The sequence below is a fragment of the Sphaerodactylus townsendi genome, linkage group LG04 (assembly GCF_021028975.2).
Source record: "Sphaerodactylus townsendi isolate TG3544 linkage group LG04, MPM_Stown_v2.3, whole genome shotgun sequence".
In the NCBI taxonomy this organism is placed as follows: Eukaryota; Metazoa; Chordata; class Lepidosauria; order Squamata; family Sphaerodactylidae; genus Sphaerodactylus; species Sphaerodactylus townsendi.
The window spans coordinates 131,235,122-131,256,475 of NC_059428.1; the positions used below are offsets into that span (position 1 = coordinate 131,235,122).

General features: G+C 43.5%; 1 protein-coding gene across 1 annotated transcript in view; it reads left to right on the forward strand.

Annotated features, from left to right (window-relative positions):
- The window catches only part of DIAPH3 (diaphanous related formin 3), a 165,087-nt gene extending 147,425 nt beyond the window's left edge, over positions 1-17,662 (forward strand). Inside the window, exon 28 of the mRNA XM_048494922.1 lies at positions 15,953-17,662. Coding sequence (XP_048350879.1) covers positions 15,953-16,212 — 260 coding nt within the window. The 3' untranslated portion in view covers positions 16,213-17,662. The remainder of the gene's footprint in view (positions 1-15,952) is intronic.
- Positions 17,663-21,354: the final 3,692 nt, after the last annotated feature.

Genomic DNA, 21,354 nt, shown 5'->3' on the forward strand with positions numbered 1-21,354 from the left:
CTGAGCCTCTGCTGGGTTCACGGGCTCACCCCTACAGGATTCTTTTAAAAGCTTTTGAGGTTGCAAATAAAATGTTTGGGGCTGAAAACAATGCAAAACTCCATTGGGGAAACAGTTTGTTTCCTCTCTCAAAACGTTTTAAACTGTTTGTGTGGAAACGGCTATCGATAAACACATAGGATGAAATACTTTTTTAAAAATTTAAAATCATTACTCAGGACTGCAACTAAAATTAACCAAATACATTCCCAACAAAAACTTTATTCAAGATCATAGAGACTAGTTATTGAATGCGACAAAGCTTGTACACAGACACTTTTCTTCCCCTTTTGTCTTCTTATCCCTGCTGTTGAAAACAGATTCCTAGCAAACCCTGCAAGCCGTGCAACAAAGTAAATCTAGAAAGAGGGAGAAAAAGATGGGGCGGGGGAGGACTTGTTCCGCACTGCTGAAAAGAAAGAGTGGGTTTTTCTTTGTACTTCATTGCATTTCCACAACTTTGGGGAGAAATGCAAGCAGAAGTCGTTTGGGAAGGAGGTTTGTTACAGAATAAAAGCAGCTGGCTCCTAAATTCTTTAAAATCTTCTCTCTTTTTTTACCAGAGTGTATCACACGAGACATCAAGGAACAAAGAGCTGGGACAGCTTTGCAAATGAATCTCCTGGGTCTGACTCGCTTTTATCTGGTTGTGGGCCTTTCATGATCGAAATTTAATATAGCCCTTTCAGTTCTTAATTGCAATTAATTAGTTCCGTTCCTAATGACTTTGTTTCTGGTCTGCTTTGTCACATTTGTACGGTGGCGTTATCTTTGAGCAGTAATCGGGTGCATGGCATAGTTAACGGCAAAAAGACTGCAAGTCCTTCAAAATGCTAATTATTCCTGCACTAGAGAGGTAGACATTCAAGCATCACTGCCATATGTATGGGAAAGTTAAACTGTATTCGATTATGGGTATGTGAGTGAGAGAGAAAGAAGCAGACACAATACCGAGGGCAGTCTGGGTGAAAAACGCCTTTGAAAAGTGTAACTTTGCTTCTGTTAAAAATTCATATTAATCTGAAGACAAGTGAACTAATGTCTTATAAATGGTTTGAGCAGAATATCTATCAAGTTCAGAAACAAATAATTGTGTAGACCTCATTTTTTTTCTTCATGTATGTTATCTATTTACTTTTCTAGTTGGGTGGATTCTAGAGGAGCGGATTATTGGTTAGTGTGACTTCTGTGCCCAGATGCTATTGGAGTACTTTAGTCATTTAATGGTGGTGTCCCAGGAATCAGCAGATGCCATAGTATTGCCATAAATATATTCTTAACTGGCTGTCTTTAGAAAGAAACCCAGAGAACATTTCCTGTCTTGAGTCAGCTCCTTGTGATTGAGTTTAAGTTATTGCTGCTTTAAAATCTGGTTGTGACTGCTAGTATTTTGTTCACAGCAGTGGCTTGGATCCTATAAATACATTCTGTGCATGCTATATAGTCTATGCCGCTAAGCATACTACTTCTTCTAATGAATGCTCCATTGGTCTTGCACAAATCATTCTATATTAGTATTATTATATGAAATCAGAGCTGCCAGATCTTTAGCCTTTGTAGGCCTTCATACACATCGGTTCCTCCCAAGAACCTAGGATGTCGTAATGCATTGGCGTTTTATATGCGTGGACCCAAGCAATGTTGTCTTTTATAATTGATAGTTGGAGATTTTACCAATATGCAGATGTCCCAGGTTTTTGGGTCTGGCCCCCAGTGTACTGACATAACAGTGACCTTTCATTACAAGTCGAGCCTCACCCAGAGGCCTAGGACGTTGTAATGTATCAGCACAGTGTTCATGTGGATCCCAGCAGGGCTGCCTTCTGAATCTGACAGTTGTTGACTTTGTTGTCGATTTGAAGGTGTTTCAAGTGCCGCTCTAGCGTTTTTGGAATGGTACCTAGGGTGCCAATTACCACTGGGATGACCTCAGCAGGTATGTGCCATAGTCACTTTGAGTGTGTATTCCTGGATGCCAGGGGGTTGGACTGTAGGCCTTTTGGTCTCTTCCAGCTCTCTGATTCTATGATTATTTAAAATATTCCTGTGTATCTTCCTATCGTGTTCTTGAATTATTATGCTTCGAGCACCACTTATGACAGCAGAATGATTCAAATTCACGTAATGGATGGGCTGTTAGTGGAATGCACTACCTCAGAGTGTGGGGGAGTCTCCTTCTTCGGAGGTTTTTAAAGAGAGGCTAGATGGCTATCTGACAGGAGTTCTTTGATTGTGTGTTCCTGCATTGCAGGGGGTTGGACTTGATGGCCCCGGTGGTCTCTTTCTACGCTATGTTTCTATGATTCTAATGCAAAGTATGAATAGTTTGTATTCCATCACTGGTTGAATTTTTTATTTCTAACACAGGCTTCTGAAAAAAAAAGGAAGTCCAAATTAAATCCAAATTCAGGTAACTATGTTAGTTATAGCAGGCAGTTGTCAGACCTCGGGTCTGGAAACAATGGAAACTGTAGATTTGTTCTAAAGCCTTTATTTCAGAGCGTAGGTAACACTGTCAAAGAGGAATCTGGCGATTCCCGCTCAAACCCACCACCAATATCCTGTTGCCCCCTCCCACTGAGCCAAACGGCTCCTACTATCCCCCCTAAACTACAAAGCATTTACTACAAAGCAATTCAAGCCTGGGAATAGTTCACACTTTCCTGTGATAAGATCTGTGTCCGGGATGTCCTGGGATGGTGAGGGGAGGACACCGGACCTTCGCCCAGTATCAAGGAATTGCAAACTGCCTCCCCTCGCTCTGCCTGCCATCCGTCACTGACAGGCTCAGTCCTGACAGTATTATAATTTGTTTCACGTGTAATTACTTTATCGTGGTACTGATGGTGTGGTGGTTGGTCTGTTGGACTAAGATCTGAGACACCCAAGTTCGAACCCGCACTTTGCCATAGGAGCCCCATACTCTCCGTCACACACTCTCAGGTTAAAATGGAGGACAGAAAAATGTCATGAGCTTTTTTGGGTTTACATTGATTTAAAAAAGGCAGTACAGACAGGGAAGGAAGAACTTGGACGGTGTGGCTGTTGGAGTGTCTGATTTAGGAGCTCCAGGTTTAAATCCACACGTTGCTATGGAAGCTTGCAGGGAGGCCTTGGGCCAGTCACACTCTCTCAGCCTAACCAGCATCACAGTGTTGCAAAGAGGGAATGGAGGAGAAGAGGAGGATGTGAGTTGCTTTGGAAAACCGATATGATGTGGGCTGTGTTTCAGTTACTGGTATTATTTAGCTTAGGAGCAGCAGTGGCGTAGGAGGTTAAGAGCTCGTGTATCTAATCTGGAGGAACCGGGTTTGATTCCCAGCTCTGATGCCTGAGCTGTGAAGGCTTATCTGGGGAATTCAGATTCGCCTGTACACTCCCACACACGCCAGCTGGGTGACCTTGGGATAGTCACAGCTTCTTGGAGCTCTCTCAGCCCCACCTACCTCACAGGGTGTTTGTTGTGAGGGGGGAAGGGCAAGGAGATTGTAAGCCCCTTTGAGTCTCCTGCAGGAGAGAAAGGGGGGATATAAATCCAAACTCTTCTTATCTTCTTATTTTTAAAGGAGGGGGAGCAAAAGTATCCAGCCAGGGAGCAGTGGAGGGGTAGTCTCTCATATTTGTCCTTGTTCCTAGAGGTAGGGAAGACCCGGAGCACTTTAATAAGAATATACCATAAAAAGCCAGTGCATCGCTCTGTAGTGAGCACTTCACTCTCATCAGAAGTTGGCTGGATTTAGTCCCAGGCCTATCCTTCACAAGCACTGAGCCTCAACTCAGTGGAGGATAACACCTCCTCGGCCTTTTCCTTGGTTTCATGAACTCTTTGTTGCCCCAAGTGATATGGGGAAGACTGAAAAGATAACTAGTCGCATGTGTGAGAGCTTTGACATTCTCCCTTCACTCCGCTGGCAAGCGCAGAGCCAAGACTTGTAGCTCTGGAGAGCTTCTGCGGAAGCCCTTTTATGTCAACATCACAGCTGTTCCGTTGCCTGAAATTGCTGCTGCTGCTTATTTATTTAAAAAACATTTCTGTCCCGCCTTGTCTCCTTGGGCTCAAGGCAACTATCAATGTAGTCTCCAAATAGCACATAAAGAACAGTCCAATTAACAAAATTAAAAGAGATTAGAATTAAATCCAAAAATGTACAGTTTAAAAGCGTTCCGGCACAACATGGTTACAACACTCACGGTCAGCATCAGTGGGGCCACTGGGTAGGAGCCAAAGGCCGAAGATCCTTTGATTTTTGACCTTTAACTTATGCCAGCTGCATGCGCTTTCGGCAAGTTTTGGCTTCTAATACTATACCTGAAAATGGGGAGGCAGGTACTTAGCGATGGCTCTACCTAGGTGTATCCAGTCCACCCTCTCCTATATGCCTCCAGCTTTTCAAGCGGTACTCCCAAACCTAGTAAAATGCGAGGGGCAACGCTTTTGGGCCTGGGGGGCACCTTTGGAATTCCGGCACAGGGAAAATGGGCTGATACAGGAGGCAGAGCCAGCCTCAAAACATCAGAGAGCTACATCATACATAACTAAAAAATGACCATGATTCTTCAAAACTTCCTGGCAGAACCTCTGTTTAGCAGGATGCTTTTTAATGTGCACAGCCAATAAGATCTCTTGTAGCCAATAGGAAATCTTGCTGGCCCACAGCATCACCTGGCCCCTCCTACTTAAAAAAAAGCACTTGGTGAGCACCATGTTGTCTACACACACCATGCTGAGGACTTCTGCAGTAGACCATTCTCACTGTTGGCAATTAACAGGGGCTTGTGCTGTTAAGGGCAGCTGTGTGCTTTTGGTCCCCACCCGCTTATTCTTTCTGATCTTTGCACGGGCAAAAGGAGCCCCTCCCCTTTTTCAGCAGTTTCCCAGTGAGTTCCTGTTGGCTCAGCAGCAGGATCTTGAGACAAATTGAAACACATTAAAACCTTAAACAACAAGCATTAAAATATATATGCCTACCAAAATCACAACATGAATAATATTGAAAGACAGATGGCGACTAAGGTAAGTCCATCCCAGCTCATTCCCTCACTTCCCCCTGTCCCCAGCTCTGGAGGCTAAGAGGAAATGATGGTGCAATTTGATCCAGCTGGCTAGGTGGAAAAGGCCTGGTGGAACAACCAGGTTTTACTGATGGTATCATGAGTACTTGAAAAATGCAGATTTTGTACGGCTCAACCTGCAAAAATGAACACTATCGGATTTTGTGTTAAATTAGTCCTTTGCCCAGAGCAGCAGTGGCCTAGTGGTTAAGAGCAGGTGCACTCCAATCTGGAGAACTGGGTTTGATTCCCCGCTCTGCCACTTGAGCTGTGGAGGCTTATATGGGGAACTAGATTAGCCTGTGCACTCTAACACATGCCAGCTGGGTGATCTTGGGTGAGTCAAAGTTCTTCGGAGCTCTCTGTCTCACCCCCCCTTGCAAGGTGTTTGTTAAGGGGAGAGGAAAGGAAAGGAGATTGTAAGCCCCTTGGAGTTTTCTTACAGGAAAGGGGGGTGTAAATCCAAACCCCTCCTCCAAGAATCATATTTTCAATGTTAGGAATTTGTGACCTTTCCAAAAACTGTTACGTTGCATTGTGTGGATCTTAAATAACACAGATGTGCATCTATAAACTGTGGCAAGGATTGTAACTGCTCTGAAGGATCATGATCACTTTATTTCCACCAGTGTAAGAGATTAATATTCATGTGGAAAACCGAAGTAAATGGTAATTGATTGATCGATTGATTTGCATTTATTCCCCATATGAATAATCAGAATTTCTTTCTAGTTATGCTTATTGGGAAACTATTGCATTTATCTTCCTGATGTATACGCCCAGTGAAAAGAGCTCGCAGTTCCTCCCAGATTACATTTAACGCTCTCTTCTTGACATGAATAATTATATCCAAGTCAGAAAAAAAATAGTGTGAATCAGCTCTGAACTACGCAGTGAACCTGGCTTTCAAACACAATTTCCAGCTATCAGAAGTGAAGTGGCAGAAAAGAAAATCAAAAAAACCACAAAACGATTTTGTTGAATGAGTTGCACGGAGTTAGAGGTGCTCTCAGTTGCCACCATTAACTTAACAAAGTAGAAAAACGTCACCATTGCTACTTGCCGGGAAGAATTAGTTTCTCGAATAATGCAAACACTTTTCACAGCCTGAAGTGGAGAGTGATTCTTTAGTTGTGCATTTGAAGAGTTACAGGAACAGGTAATCTTCATGTTTCTAATGTCATTTTCTTGCCAAAGGAGGCAGGAGTTCCATATGTTTGGTGCTTGGGATATAAAGTTTCATTTTTGAGGCAGCACATTCAAGTTTGCCACTGAGACTCAATTTGACATGGGAATGTGGACAGTTACAACAAATATACGAGAGGACCTTTGTTTTAAAAGTCTGTTCTTTTCCTCAAGCATGTAGCTTATTGAAGAATTATTACGTTCTCCTGCCCTTTGGAAATCTTTCGGTTGCTTAGGAGATGCCCTTCACTTGTTCCACTTCAGAATTGTTTGGTCCAACCATTTTTATTCATGCTGAGGACCAGCAGTGATTCAGAGAGGGGTGGACTCTAATCGGGTGAACTGGATTTGATGCCCCACTCCTCCGCATGAAGCCTACTGGCTGACCTTGGGCAAGTCACAGTTCTCTCGGAACTCTCTCAACCAACAGGCTTCCATGGCAGAATGGGGATTTGAACCTGCATCTCCCAGGATCTAGTCTGATACTCTTACCAGTATGGGACACTGGTCTCACTACCTCATACTGGCTTGGTTAAATGCGATATTTGATCTACGATTCATTTTTGGTCTTCTGTACAGTCCCCCATTGGGGCTGTGCATGTACAGGTCTGCCATTGGTGGTTTTTTTCAGAGTTCTGCCACTAGGGGCACTGCGCATCAGCACGGTTAGCTCCCTTTCCCACCAAAGTGGCCACGTGGCCTGAATCTGCTGCGCCCCCTTCCCTGGATTCCTTCTTCACCATGATCAGAGCAGATTTTCTTAGCCGCCTGGCTGATGCCCTCGAAAGGCTTAAAACAATGAAGGAAAATTTTGACCTATATCATCTTTTCAGTGATTTACCTGGAAAAGCTGGCTCCCAGTCTCTCCTCCACCCCCTGAGTCACAGTGGCTATGGGAGGGGTGGGTGCAACATCCCTCAGAAAAAGCTTCTTCAAAAATGTGTTGATGAACATGCCCTGTGCCTGCTCTATCTGGGAGAGCGGTGTAATGCTGGGGCTTGCAAAACCTGCCCAAATTTTACTCCTAAAACACAAAACGACAGAGCTTTCAAGCTCATAGCATCCCTTTAGGAAAAGGTGCTTCAGGCTGCTGACCAAGAGTTTAGGTCAGGCTCAGAAGTTGCTCAAAAGGCGGCTCTGCATCATAAGAACATAAGAATATAAGAAAGAGCCAGCTGGATCAGACCAAAGTCCATCTAGTCCCGTGGTGGTGAACCTTTGGCACTCCAGATGTTATGGACTACAATTCCCATCAGCCCCTTCCAACATGGCCAATTGGCCATGCTGGAAGGGGCTGATGGGAATTGTAGTCCATAACATCTGGAGTGCCAAAGGTTCGCCACCACTGATCTAGTCCATCACTCTGCTACTCGCAGTGGCCCACCAGGTGCCTTTGGGAGCTCACATGCAGGAGGTGAAAGCAATGGCCTTCTGCTGCTGCTGTTCCCAAGCACCTGGTCTGCTAAGGCACTTGCAATCTCAGATCAAGAAGGATCAATCTCTTCTATCTCTTCGATATCCTGTTTGGATCAGGTGGATCCAAACAGTTTCTGCAAGGTTCGGAGCCGAAAAGACACCTGGATAAACACTCCTCACCTCTGCCCTGTTGTTAATCTGAATCACTCCCTAAGCAATAACGCCAAAGGAAAAGCACAAGACCAAATACCAGTTTGAATCAAGACTGACCTGGCCACTGGAGCCAATCCAGTAATCTCCACCCCAGGTTGAAGAGGTTCTACCTCTGCTGAGAACACCTTCTCCTCAACGTGCCTTGCTAAGCCACTCCTGTCGGAAGGGGACGTCACATTTGAAGAGACAGATAATTGGTTCTGGATATCAAACCCTAGTTGCATCCTTCTCTGACTCAGTTCCAGCATCAGCCAAGAAGGTGGGATTATTTTTAAAGATTGGACAGGACTTGACTCTGTTCTTATCTATGCTTCTGCCCCCTCCTCACTTATTACTGATGATCTTCATGCCAGGGGGAAGAAAGATCTACCGTTTGGCACAGATTGATAGATAGGATAGGAAGCTTGATTCTCTCGTTAGAAAAAGCCTACTCTTCAGCCTCCACAGGGTTCAGAATAGCCAGCTACCAGCCAAAACGGATGGCTGTCAGTTATCTTTATTGAAAAAGATGTCGTCCTTCCTGGAGCTCATCCCTGATGATAAGAAGCAACTGGCAAAATTGTCAAACACAGGCTGCCTGTCCCCACAGATGGACCAAAACATCCTCTGATGCCGAAGGCATCGTCGCTGTATTACCTTACATGGCATGTATGAGAATGAAAGACGGGGTTGCTCTTACCTGTGACTGATGTTCATTAAGATCTGCTGTGTAGGCATGCATTGGGACTGCACCTACACAGGCCTGCCACTGGAGTTTTTTTCCAAAGCTTTACCTTTAGGGCAGAGGTGTCCCATGGCAGCAGGGGCTGATGGGAATTGTAGTCCGTGACCATCCGAAGCGCCCGAGTTGGACACCCCTGCTTTAGGGGGTGCAGCGCATCAGTGCTGTTACCTCTTCTTTTTGACTAGAATTCTCCCCTCAAGGGGTTCTTTTTGGTGACAATTGTCACATTTTCATAAAACCTTGTTATACATCACTAAAGATAGTTAGGTTTTGTCTGTTTTTCAGCTCCATTAGAGAGTTGAGTTCCTTACCTTTGTGTGTTCAGAATCCTCCCAGTCAGCAGTTAGCAAGAAATCCCTGTATCACCAAACTAGCCCTACATATTTGGAGAAAGGATGGCATTATTCTTAATAGCAGGAACAAAACATGCTATTATAAACTGCTCCATTCAGAGGCATTCCTCCCATTGGGCAAAGTGGGCAGTTGCCCAGGGCGCCGCCTTGTGGGGGGGCACAAAAACTGCAGGTTCGTTTGTGGGATTTTTTTGTATTTTCAGTGTTTTTCAGTTTTTGGCCTGTAGAGGGCACAGTTTTTAGGCTAGCAGCACCAAAATTTCAGGAGTTTTTCCGGAGGCTTTCCTGATGACATCACCCAGGTTTGATGAGGTTTGGTTTAGGGAGTCCAAAGTTATGGACTCCGAAAGAGAGTTCCCCATCCCCCATTGTTTCCAATGGGAGCTAATAGGAGATGGGGGCTACACCTTTGAGGGTCCATAACTTTGGACCCCCTGAACCAAATGTCACCAAACCTGGATGGTATCATCAGTAGGGTCTCACAAAGATACTCTGAAATTTTGGTGCTGTGGTTTTAATAATTGCACTCCTGACAGCAGGCACCCCCTAAATTTCCCCAGATTTTCCTTTTGAATCCACCCCCTTCTGCCAATGCTTGTTTTCTTTCTTTCTTTTATTCTCTCAATGCCTAATAAAGGTTATTATTATTATTAAATCCTTCCCCTTTGGCATGGATTTAAAGGGAGTATCTGAGGTCTCCAGTTTAAACATTGAAAGTGATGCTGTTTCAGGGTGGGGGATAATCCACCCCAAAACAGCATCACTTTCAATGTTGTTTAAACTGGGGACCCCAGATTCTCCCTTTAAGGTGGATTTAAAAAAAGAATCTGAGCTCCCTAGTTTAAACACCATTGAAAATTATGCTGTTTGGGGGTGGATTCCAGCATCATTTGTTTAAACTAGGGAGCCCAGATTCTCCTTTTAAATCGACCTTAAAGGGAGAACTGGGGTTCCCAGTTTAAATAACATTGAAAGTGATGCTGTTTCCTCCAATTGGGGGGACTGGACACAATACCATAAAACAGGGGTCCCCAAACTTTTTAAATAGGGGGCCAGTTCACTGTCCCTCAGACTGTTGGAGGGCCAGACTAAAAAAAACTATGAACAAATTCCTATGCACAAATGATTGTAAAATGTTTGATTTCACCTTTCAGCCTTTCTGTCATGGTCTATTTTTAGAACAGTGACCAAAGTATGTCAAGTACAGGGTGGGCTCCAAATATTGTTGGGGAGGCTGTGGAATACCTTCCCCTGTAAAAAAAAAAAAAAGCAGAACTTTCCCAATGAAGCATTCCATCTAACCCAGGATTAGGTATCTTCCTGGGTTCTTCCTCCCTAGCAGCCAGCGAGCGATTCACCAGCCTGGCTGATGCCAATGGGAGTGAGGCGGAACAGAAAGCCTGAGAGCAACACATGGAGTAGCCGAGAGGGAAGGGCGGAGCAGGCATTGCCACATGTAAGGTTTCCAACTCTGGGTCAGAAAATGCATGGAGATTTGGGGGTGCCATCATGTAACTGCAATCAACGGCCTTTGGGGCCAGTTCTTCCTCTCCCTCGAGCCCCCACCTCACATAAATGGAGCCATCGTTGCCATGCCTGGCCGGCCGGATAAATGCCTTCAGGGGGCCACATTTGGCCCCCGGGCCATAGTTTGGGGACCCCTGCCATAAAATGTTTTCATAGCAGTAATAAAACATTTTGAAAGCATTTTGAAAATGTTTTCAAAAAAATATTTCTGCTGTGTTCAGATTTGTGAGTTGGGGCATGTTCTATGATGTGATTGTGACTTTGAAATGACCTGGTGGAAAAAATCTTTGTTTGGTCATGCTGGGGGAGGGTGGCATCAAACTCAGGTTTTGCCCATGGCTTCAGTTTGCCTAGGTATGCCACTGGCTCCATTCAAGCCTTAACGAAGTCTGAATTGTATATGCCGTCCACATATCCTATTGAACAAATCCTTCAAGTCCGTGGAATTGTGCTCACGAATGGACATCTAATGACAGAGCAAGCCCTGCCTTCAAGTCTCAGAATCGCCACAAATGTTGGACGCTCATTCAGTTTTTCTGCTGTCTTCCTAAGAGCATTTCTACCTCGCTCGTGTCAGACAAGAGACAGCGTCTGTAGGGAGCAGTCTTCCCCGTGCAATATGAACATTCACTGCTCTTGGCTTCTCAAGGGTGCAGTATCAGAACACACATGTCAGATCGCGTCTCCTTTTCGGTTTTAAAAAAAGCACTGATGCAGTGGCCAAACAGGTCTCCATTCAGTCATAGCGTTTGATCTGTTTTGCGAACATTGAAGCCTTCCTGCGTAGCAGGAGAATTATATATTTTCATACTGTTGTCAGGCTGCTAGTACAGGTAGGTTAAAACGCCCTCATGTCTGAAATCTGCTTAGTAATTATTCATACCAGAGGAAAAGGGAGAAACTCGCCTCAGAAAGGACTGTAGCAGTTAGCTTTAGGAAGATTGGAATTACCTCTAGTATAATGTAGCTATCCTGTTTCAGAGCAACATGACTCTTCAGAAGTGTCATTCTTTGTGAGCGGCAGATATTAGCTTTCATATGTAAATTCAAAATTGTCACTTTATCTGGATTGAATAGGTTTTTATCCCCCCCTTTCCTCCCGAAAGCACAGCGCTATCCTTCACTGCCTTCTGCCCGTCTAATTCAGATTATATGTTCTATTTCCTCATACGATAAATGTGGTTAAGTGAGAATTGTTCCTCAGTTACTCGATTTTTTGCAACAATTGTCCCTCCGCTGTAGGAGAAGAGAAAAGGGGGTATTTATTTTCTCCCAACAGCCGAAAGGTGATCAGGCTTCTAAAATGCATCGAGATTGCCCAAGAAACTGTATAAAAAACTCATCCATCATTGTGAGCCCCTGGTCAGGAAATGACAGTGCAGTAAATATCTTCAGCAGCAGCCTTTTAATGTACAAGCTGTTTTCAGGAGGGATTTTCAGCACTCGCATAAAACACACTGTCATGAGTGACTGCCCGTGTTCCAAAGTCATTACTATTGGGATGATGGAACATTTTTCAGTGAATAACCAAAAAACTCTAAATGTCATGTCAAGTTTGTTGAAGCCGTTTCCAAGCCTTGTTCAAGGTTACATGAATATTGAATGCACCTTTTTTTTAAAAAAAAAAAAAGTTTGAGCTCATTTGAGGGACCGCTCGAAGGCTGGATGATGGAAGAGTATTTTGATTTTCTAAATTGATTTATAGATTGCTTAAGACCCACCGTTTTAATTGAATCAACATTTGTTTGGGGGCAAATGGCAGATGGCAACCATGCTCCTTCCCCGTTTGTGATCTTGAAAAAGATAGGAAACCATTGTTTAGAACAAGAGTATAGGATTAGCTTAGGGGTTTCCAACTCTGGTGCCCCAGGTGTCCATGGACTACGATTCCCATCAGTCCTGGCCATCATGACCGATTGGCCATGCTGGCAGGGGCTGATGGGAATCGTAATCCATGAACATCTGGGGCACCAGAGTTGGACACCCCTGGATTCGCTGGTTCTTTGGCTTAATCCAGTGGCCAAGTACCGCTTTCCCTATCCACTTCTGTTACCAGGGGAAGAAAGGATAATACTTTGCCTTTTCCATCCTTGTTTTTGCTGAAGTTGCAGCTGAGACATCCAACTGAAAGAAGGAAGAAATTTTTAAAACTTCCACCATCCATATTGGAAGCCAAAAGATCTCCTTGGGGGTACCTGGGTAAATGGCAGCATCTCCAAGATGAGTTGCCTCTTCCCGGATATTCATTGTTCAAAACAATGTCCAAAGGTGACGCTGGGCTATTTTCCCCCTCTGGAATATCTCTCCAGGGTGGAACCTGAGCCTGATGTAGAAATCTGGTCTTTGTAGCAATAAGAAATGGGTGCTGAGGTTTGTTTTGTCAGGAGGCAGGTAGACTGTGACCTAGATGGATGATACTGCTGTACAAATTATGTCACTGTTGATTCCAGCACCCTCAAACTGGGGTACAGTGAGGCAGGTGGCCCATGAGTCTTGCTCCTTCCACTAGTTAGCAGTGTATGTAGTAGCTGGTTTTGGTTGTATTGAGTACTAGTTCCAGGTTGGGACTCGTGCTGGTCTACCATCTACCTAACCAGTTTGCAGGTAACTGGCTGAGCTTGCAGAAGTGGTCTCAAACCTAGTGCTCAAGACCCCTGGCAATGACTTGGGGAGGGGGATCTTTGGCATTCACAAAGAAGCCATGCTCAGTATATTAGTGTTTTCATGATATGATTGTCCCACATAGGGCCCGACAGATGTGACAAGGCATTCATTGTATTTGTGCCAATTAAGAACCTAGCGATCTGATGATAGCGCTAGGGTTAAAATTGGTGTCATGGTTAGATCATTACTGATTGATAGGCTCTTTTCAACCAATAATGAATTTATGATTTTGGCAAGAGGTGCTTTTTAACATTATTTTAACTGCTGAGGAGCCCCAATTGCCTAAAGTAAGGTAATAGGCTTTGTTAGAGAATTAAATAGCAATACTTTTTCTTACTTCAAAGAATTCAAACTTAAACAGTGTGGTGTAGTGGTTAAGAACAGGTGGACTCTAATCTGGAGAACCGGGTTTGATTCCGCACTCCTCCACATGAGCAGCAGTCTCTTATCTGTTGAACTGGATTTGTTTCCCAGCTCCTACACATGAAGCCTGCTGGATGACCTTGGGTCAGTCCCAGGGCCCTTCCACAAATGCAGAACAATGCACTTTCAATCGACTTTCAATCCATTTGCAGCTGGATTTTACTGTGCGGAATAGAAAAATCTGTTTTCAAAAAATTGTGAAAGTGCATTGAAAGTACATTGTTCTGCATGTCTGGAAGGGGCCACAGTTTGTTATAATTCCCTCAGCCCCACCTATCTCACAAGATGTCTGTTGTAGGGAGAGGAAGGGGGGGAACATTTGTAAACCACCTTGAAACTCCTTATGGCTGAGAAAAGTGGAGTACAAATTCAAACTCTTCTTCTTCAATAAGGAAAGAACAAAAATGGTGGCAAGAGCTCATTCAGTATGACTCATTTTGGACTCAGAACTTTCTCTAGCTGAAGTGAATTGAAAAAAACCCTTTAATTTTGATTGTGAGCTTCATCAATCAAGAAAACCTCTATCCTTGTTATTAATTTGTGTTGTAACATGTTGACAAGGACTGAAATGTGCTTGAATTTCAGAAAGCAAAGCTACCGCATAGTTCCTTAAAGTGCCAGTTATCTGAATCCATGCTAATATTTGTTCCTCTCTGAAGCTTTAGCAAAATATACTCCATGCTGCGCAAAAATCCATTTTCAAATAGCCACGGCCTCTTCCGCACATGCAGAATAATGCACTTTCAATCCACTTTCAATGCACTTTGAAGATAGATTTTACTGTGTAGAATAGCAAATCCACTTGCAAACAATTGTGAAAGTGGATTGCAAGTTGTTCTGCATGTGCGGAAGGGATCCACCGGCCCACCACCAGGAATATTGGGTCTAATGAGGATCAGAATCCAGAATGAATATCTCAGCATATATACATTTTCTTTCTTGCCTGGCTATATTACCCATTTTTTAAAATTTCAGATCAATCTTATAACATATTCTTAATTGAGAAATACTGTGAAAATCCAGGTTTTGATCCTTGCTAAGCCACTAAGCTCCCTGAATGACATTGGCCAAGTCCAGCCAAAATGGCTGCTACTGAAGGTGATACTGGGCTTCCCCCTACCCACCCACCCATACACCTTTGGGGAAAAAACCTTTCAGTGTACTTGTTAAACATAGAAATGCTCTATGCCAGTGGTTCTCAACCTGGGGGTCGGGGCCCCTTTGGGGGTCGAATGACCCTTTCACAGGGGTCGCCTAAGACTCTCTGCATCAGTGTTCTTCATCTTTAAAATGGATAAATGTTTAAGTTTGGTTGGGGGGTCACCACAACATGAGGAACTGTATTAAAGGGTCATGGCATTAGGAAGGTTGAGAACCACTGCTCTATGTCATTCCCATCAAAGCTTTTTGGGGGTGGGGGGGGGTGGGGGGGGCGGCGAGACAGAGATCACAAACAATTCTAGCCACAATGTATTGTCGAAGGCTCACAAACAATTCTAGCCACAAATTGTGTGCTATGAATGTGGGACTAACTTTGCCTATTTTCATAAATGAGCAAATGTCAAAACTTTCCTCTTGCTAATTTCCTTAATTGAACAAATGTCAAAACTTCCCTCACTGTGTCAGGAGAAACAATGTCTCTGTGGCACACACACAAAAATAGAACATATGTTTCTCCTATGTCAGTACTGTAAAAATATACGTACTGATTATATTTTGCTGTTGCTGCATAGATTTCCTTTTACTATTTATGCTCTCATCCCATCCCCTTTCTGTTCCCACACCTTTTTGTGTTCCTAGTTTTCTTCTGGCAGGAGATTTTTAAAGATATATAGTTATCGTTTTAATATGTTTTATCCTTTTAATTGTGAGTACCTTATCTATCTTATGCTGGGCTTTGCTGGTCTATGGCTGTAATGAAGACTGATAGATTGATTCCTTATTCTACTTTTAGTCACTATTTTTCTCCTGTGATTTAAACTGTTAAATGAAGAGAGTTAAATATTGTTTACCGTTCTCTTTTTCCTCTATTTTTGTACGATGAGCGTTGCTAGGCCTTGTGGGTATTTACCAGTTGGCAAGATACTCCGACTTTATGAAACTGTTGAGGAATTTAAGAGAAGATCCAAGGGCCATGCAACTGGTTCCATGTACCAAGGAAGCATTAGATTTTTGTTTCTTGAACTGCGGTTGATTTTTAAGTATTTTATAGGGCATTTCATTTTTTCCTCATTCCTCCTAATTTCCAAGCTTCAATAAACAATTTTCCATTTCATTCTTCCCTTTGGCATGTAGATTGTGTCAGATCTGGCTGCAGAAGACAACATAAATGACTTGTCTATTTTCTTCCATACAGAAAATCATGCAGCAATGACAGAAAAGTCACATTTGCACCCCGCTGCAAACGCAATGTTGGCAAGGAATCAACTGGGCAAGGAGCGTAACCATGAGATGGAAGCCAGTACATCTGCAGAAAAGAGGAAAGCTATGGGGAAAGAGGACATCAGTCATGGTGGAAGCAGCAGCGAGAAGGAGACGGAGCTCTCTGGCTGTTCCTCCAAACAAGAACCGATTCCCGAAGTGGAAGCTTTACTAGCCCGATTGCGAGCACTGTAAATACTTCCACCAGTAAAATGCTAAGAGGGTCCTTTCAAACACTCAAGAAAACAGCATGGTGCAGACCGTACCAATTCAAAAATGCAGGTGGAACACTTTTCTGTATCAGAAATCTTTCCCTGTGGAAAGCAACCACCACAAGTGGAAAGCTAGGCTGGAAGAACCTTTCTTCTTGATATGTTAGCATATGTAGGTGAAGATTTTGATGGGGAATTTTCACACACCTGTTCTCCACCTCCATTCTGTGATGAGACCATCCAGGCCTGTACCATGTGCTTTTTCTGAATGTTTGACTCACCAACATGAATGAGACATCCTTTTCTATTACATATTTTGACTATATGCATCCTTTCATGAGGCACATATATTGTATATTCAGTATTATACTTATGGAAAAGTACAAATGCATCGTGTCTGGTGCCTGACTATAAAATGGTGCCTTGTGTAACTGTAATGTGGCTGGGCTCCTGGATGGAATGCAATTCGACCATGATCTAAACGAGAACAGATACATTTTGTTGGCTTTCATATCCGAATGAGCCGGAATGCTTTCTTCAATATGTGCTTGTACTTTATATAACAATTTTATGCTGTTGTCGGGTTTTTTAAATCCAGCACAAAATATGTATATTTTATGTGTATTGCTGATAGTTTGAAATTTTAACCAAATGTGCAATACAAGATTGGACTTTAATGAATATATTTTATTGGTATATTGGAATTGCTTGTCAGATGGACATATCTGTGCTAAAATTACTCCTGTATTACAAAACTTATGTCTAGCATATCGCATCTGCTTGAACTTGAAATATAAAACACAGTTTTGCAGTAGCACAAACAAATACCAAAGGAAGTTAGTTACTCTGACTGATCTTAAATTGTTACTTGTACACACGACAGCCATGAGAAAACATTTACTGGAATGCATTAATTCACTGAGTGCTTTGAATCTGCTAGGCTTACCACATGATTTCACCATTATTGTATTCATGTTATGCATTCATGTTAATGCATTTATCAGTTACACACCTCTAAGGCTAATCACAGGCAGAATACTATGTTGCTTTCAGTTTCAGTTGTCTAGGAGTATCTTCTCCAAGATTCCACTCAGACCAGGTTATTTGGAGAAACAGATCAATAACTCAATTTTGTCAACTATGGCTTTGATTCCCTCTACAATGTATGTTGACAGAAGGTTTCTATCTATAGAAGTGCTACTTTCCTGCCTTCTCCTCAATGCTACTCCTGGGGGACGGGGGACTCCCTGAGGAATTGCTTAGGGAGAAAATGGAGATTGTAGCGGGAGGGTGGAAGCAATGACAATCTTCTCCCTTGTTGTGCAGGTGGAAATTTCAGGCTGGCTCTAACCCTTTGTAGTGGTGCGTAGGATGAATTCTTCAATATGTGCACTGTCTTATTTATCACTAAACAAATAAAAACCAAATGGTGAGACGTGTTTTATATAGTGAATTTCTTCTTTCAGATTTCACATCAGGATGTTTCATAAGAACATAAGAACAAGCCAGCTGGATCAGACCAAAGTCCATCTAGTCCAGCACTCTGCTACTCGCAGTGGCCCACCAGGTGCCTTTGGGATCTCACATGCAGGATGTGAAAGCAAAGGCCTTCTGCGGCTGTTGCTCCAGAGCGCCTGGTCTGTTAAGGCATTTGCAATCTCAGATCAAGGAGAATCAAGATTGGTAGCCATAGATCGACTTCTCCTCCATTAATCTGCCCAAGCCTTTTTTAAAGCTATCCAGGTTAGTGGCCATCCCCACTTCCTGTGGCAGCATATTCCAAACACCAATCACACGTTGTGTGAAAAAATGTTTCCTTTTATTAGTCCTAATTCTTCCCCCCAGCATTTTCAATGTATGCCCCCTGGTTCTAGTATTGTGAGAAAGAGAAAAATTTTCTCTCTGTCAACATTTTCTAACCCCATGCATAATTTTATAGACTTCAATCATATCCCCGCTCAGACGTCTCCTCTCCAAAGAGTCCTAAACGCTGCAGCCTCTCTTCATAAGGAAGGTGCTCCAATCCCTCAATCATCCTAGTTGCCCTTCTCTGCACTTTTTCTATCTCCTCAATATCCTTTTTGAGATGTAGCGACCAGAACTGAACACAGTACTCCAAGTGCGGTTGCACCACTGCTTTATATAAGGGCATGACAATCTTTGCAGTTTTATTATCAATCCTTTCCTAATTATCCCCAGCATAGAGTTTGTCTTTTTCACAGCTGCCAGACATTGAGTTGACATTCCCATGGAACTATCAACTAAGACGCCCAAATCCCTTTCCTGGTCTGTGACTGATAGCACTGACCCCTGTAGCGTGTATGTGAAGTTTGGATTTTTTGCCCCTATGTGCATCACTTTACCTTTTGCTACATTGAACTACATTTGCCATTTCTTAGCCCACTCACCTAATTTATCAAGGTCCGCTTGGAGCTCTTTGCAATCCTTTGCGGTTCTCACCACCCTACGTAATTTGGTATCATCCGCAAACTTGGCCACCACGCTACCCACCCCTACTTCCAGGTCATTTATGAATAGATTAAAGAGCACTGGTCCCAAAACGGATCCTTGGGGGACACCACTCCCTTCATCTCTCCATTGCGAGAACTTCCCATTTACACCCACTCTTTGTTTCCTGTTTCTCAACCAGTTTTTAATCCATAGAAGGACTTCCCCTCTTATTCCTTGATTGCTGAGTTTTCTCAATAGTCTTTGGTGAGGAACTTTGTCGAAAGCCTTTTGGAAATCCAAGTAGACAATGTCCACTGGTTCCCCGCTATCCACATGCCTGTTTACACCCTCAAAGAACTCTAGTAAGTTTGTAAGACAGGACTTGCCTCTGCAAAAGCCATGCTGGCTCTTCCTCAGCAGGTCTTGCTTTTCTACATGTTTTATAATTTTATCTTTAGTGATAGATTCTACTAATTTACCAGGAACAGATGTCAAACTGATTGGCCTGTAATTTCCTGAAGAGCCTGGATAACAGCATCCCACTGATTTTCCTCATTCCACCATGTCTCTTTGATGCCCACTTTATCAATGTCCTCCTTCAAAACTCTGTACTCCAGCTTCCTCATTTTAGTTCGAAGGCTTCTACTATTAGCATAGAGACACCTGTATACTCTGTCTCTGTCCCTAACCTAGGATTTATGTGCTTTGCCCTCTAGCCTTTTGTAGACACTATCACTTATCACATTGCTATGCTCCTCGCTTGTATGTGGTTAATTTAGAAAAATCTCCCTCTCTGTATGCATCCCCATGGATATTGTATTCCGAACCGAAGTCACCTCTGCTCCTGTCGGCTTTCCCCCAGGGATCAGTTTAGAAGCTGTTCTGCCACCTTTTTAATTTTGAGCGCCAGCAGCCTGGTTCCTCTTTGCTTAAGATGAAGCCTGTCCCTTTTGTACAGGCCTGCCTTGTCCCAAAAGGTTCCCCAGTTCCTGACAAATCTGAAACCCTCTGCCTTACACCACCTTCTCATCCACGCATTGAGACCCTGTATCTCTGCTTGCCTAGCTCGCCCTGCGCGTGGTACAGGTAGTTTTTCTGAGAATGCCACCTTGGGGGTTCTGGGCTTTAACCTGTTACCTAGCAGATGTTTCCCTGATTATTAATTCCATGAAAGCGTATGCTAGCATAAAAAGATGGTAGTCTTGAAGGTGTTACCTGAAGAGGCATATCTACAGAAAACTGTCCAGGGAAAGCACTGAAATTGCACCCCTGTCCAAACATCTGATACAAAGATACTTACTCCCAAGGAAACATGCAAAAGTCAGCATTTCAGATTTTGTACACTAGCTTGGCATTTCTATAATGATTTTGAATCTGAAAATCCTTCACTTAGGTCTCAGCAAACCTTACAACATCCCTATAAAGTAGAACAGCATTATCTTCATAACAGCATATTCCACAAGGCCTCCTAGTAAGATCCTGCCAGAAGTGATATTTATACTAGTGCTGAACAAGGAAGGGATTTTGCTATTAAGTTCCATACACCGTATTAACCAAATGACCACATTTACTGAAAACGTTCTAGAATTAGACTGCTGCTTATGAAATAAAGAACTCAGGTTTTCACTTTGATGGATCTCCATGGGAAGGAAACCCAGTGGTTGCAAAACAACATCCCTGGAAAAGTCCTTTCTGTGTGCCTTTAAGACTTAAGGCAAACGTAAACAACATCACCTTGATTTCAGGTGAGTACACCTTCATTTCAGTAAGGCCTTTGACAAGCCCCTCCCCCCATGACATTCTTGCTAGTAAAATGTGGGCTAGACAATGCTACTATTAGATGGTGTGGCAAAACGGGCTTCCTTTGCCTGGCAGGCCCTATTCCACTCTCTGCACTCTCCCAGGGGATGCCAACTTTTCCTGGGGAGGGCTAGCTTCCTTTCTGGATAAACCACTGCCAGCACCTGATCATTTGAGGACTGCCCGCTGGGGAAGATCAGGATTCCCCGGCTTCCTTTCCAACTGTGAGGCCTCTGCCGCAGTTTCCCTTGGTCCCCCTCTCTTAGGGTCTACAGAGCAGGCTGGAGGTCCTGGAGGAAAAGCTGCTCAGCCTTCCTTCCCCTTCCCCTTCCTTCCCCTCCTATCAAGACAGTGGGGCATTCATTGTACAGAGAGCTGTTTTCCACATCTAAGGTTTAAAAGTATTTATTAAAAATAAAAGTGGATACTAGTGTATTTTAGCACAGCTCCAAAAGGAGCAAGGGTTTCCAAAACAAAGGAGATGAAACTGCAAATCCTCTGCCCCTATCTCTTAACATACCCTAGCTAGCAGTTGTTGAACATAGGGCAGGCATCTAAAACTTAGAAGGTTGCAATTCTCAAAGAGTTCACATTACCTGACTGAGCACATGGTCCAAAAATGGCTGCGCCCTTCACAGCCAAGGCAAGAGATCTGCTTCCCAGCAGAAAGAAAGAAAGAAGAGCCCTCATCCCTTCACTCCCAGCAATTTATCAGATCCCAGACCCCACCCTCCTTTGAAGAAGAAGAAGAGGAGGAGGAGGAGTTTGGATTTATATCCCCCCTTTCTCTCCTGCAGGAGACTCAAAGGATTTTACAATCTCCTTGCCCTTCCCCCCTCACAACAAACACCCTGTGAGGTAGGTGGGGCTGGTC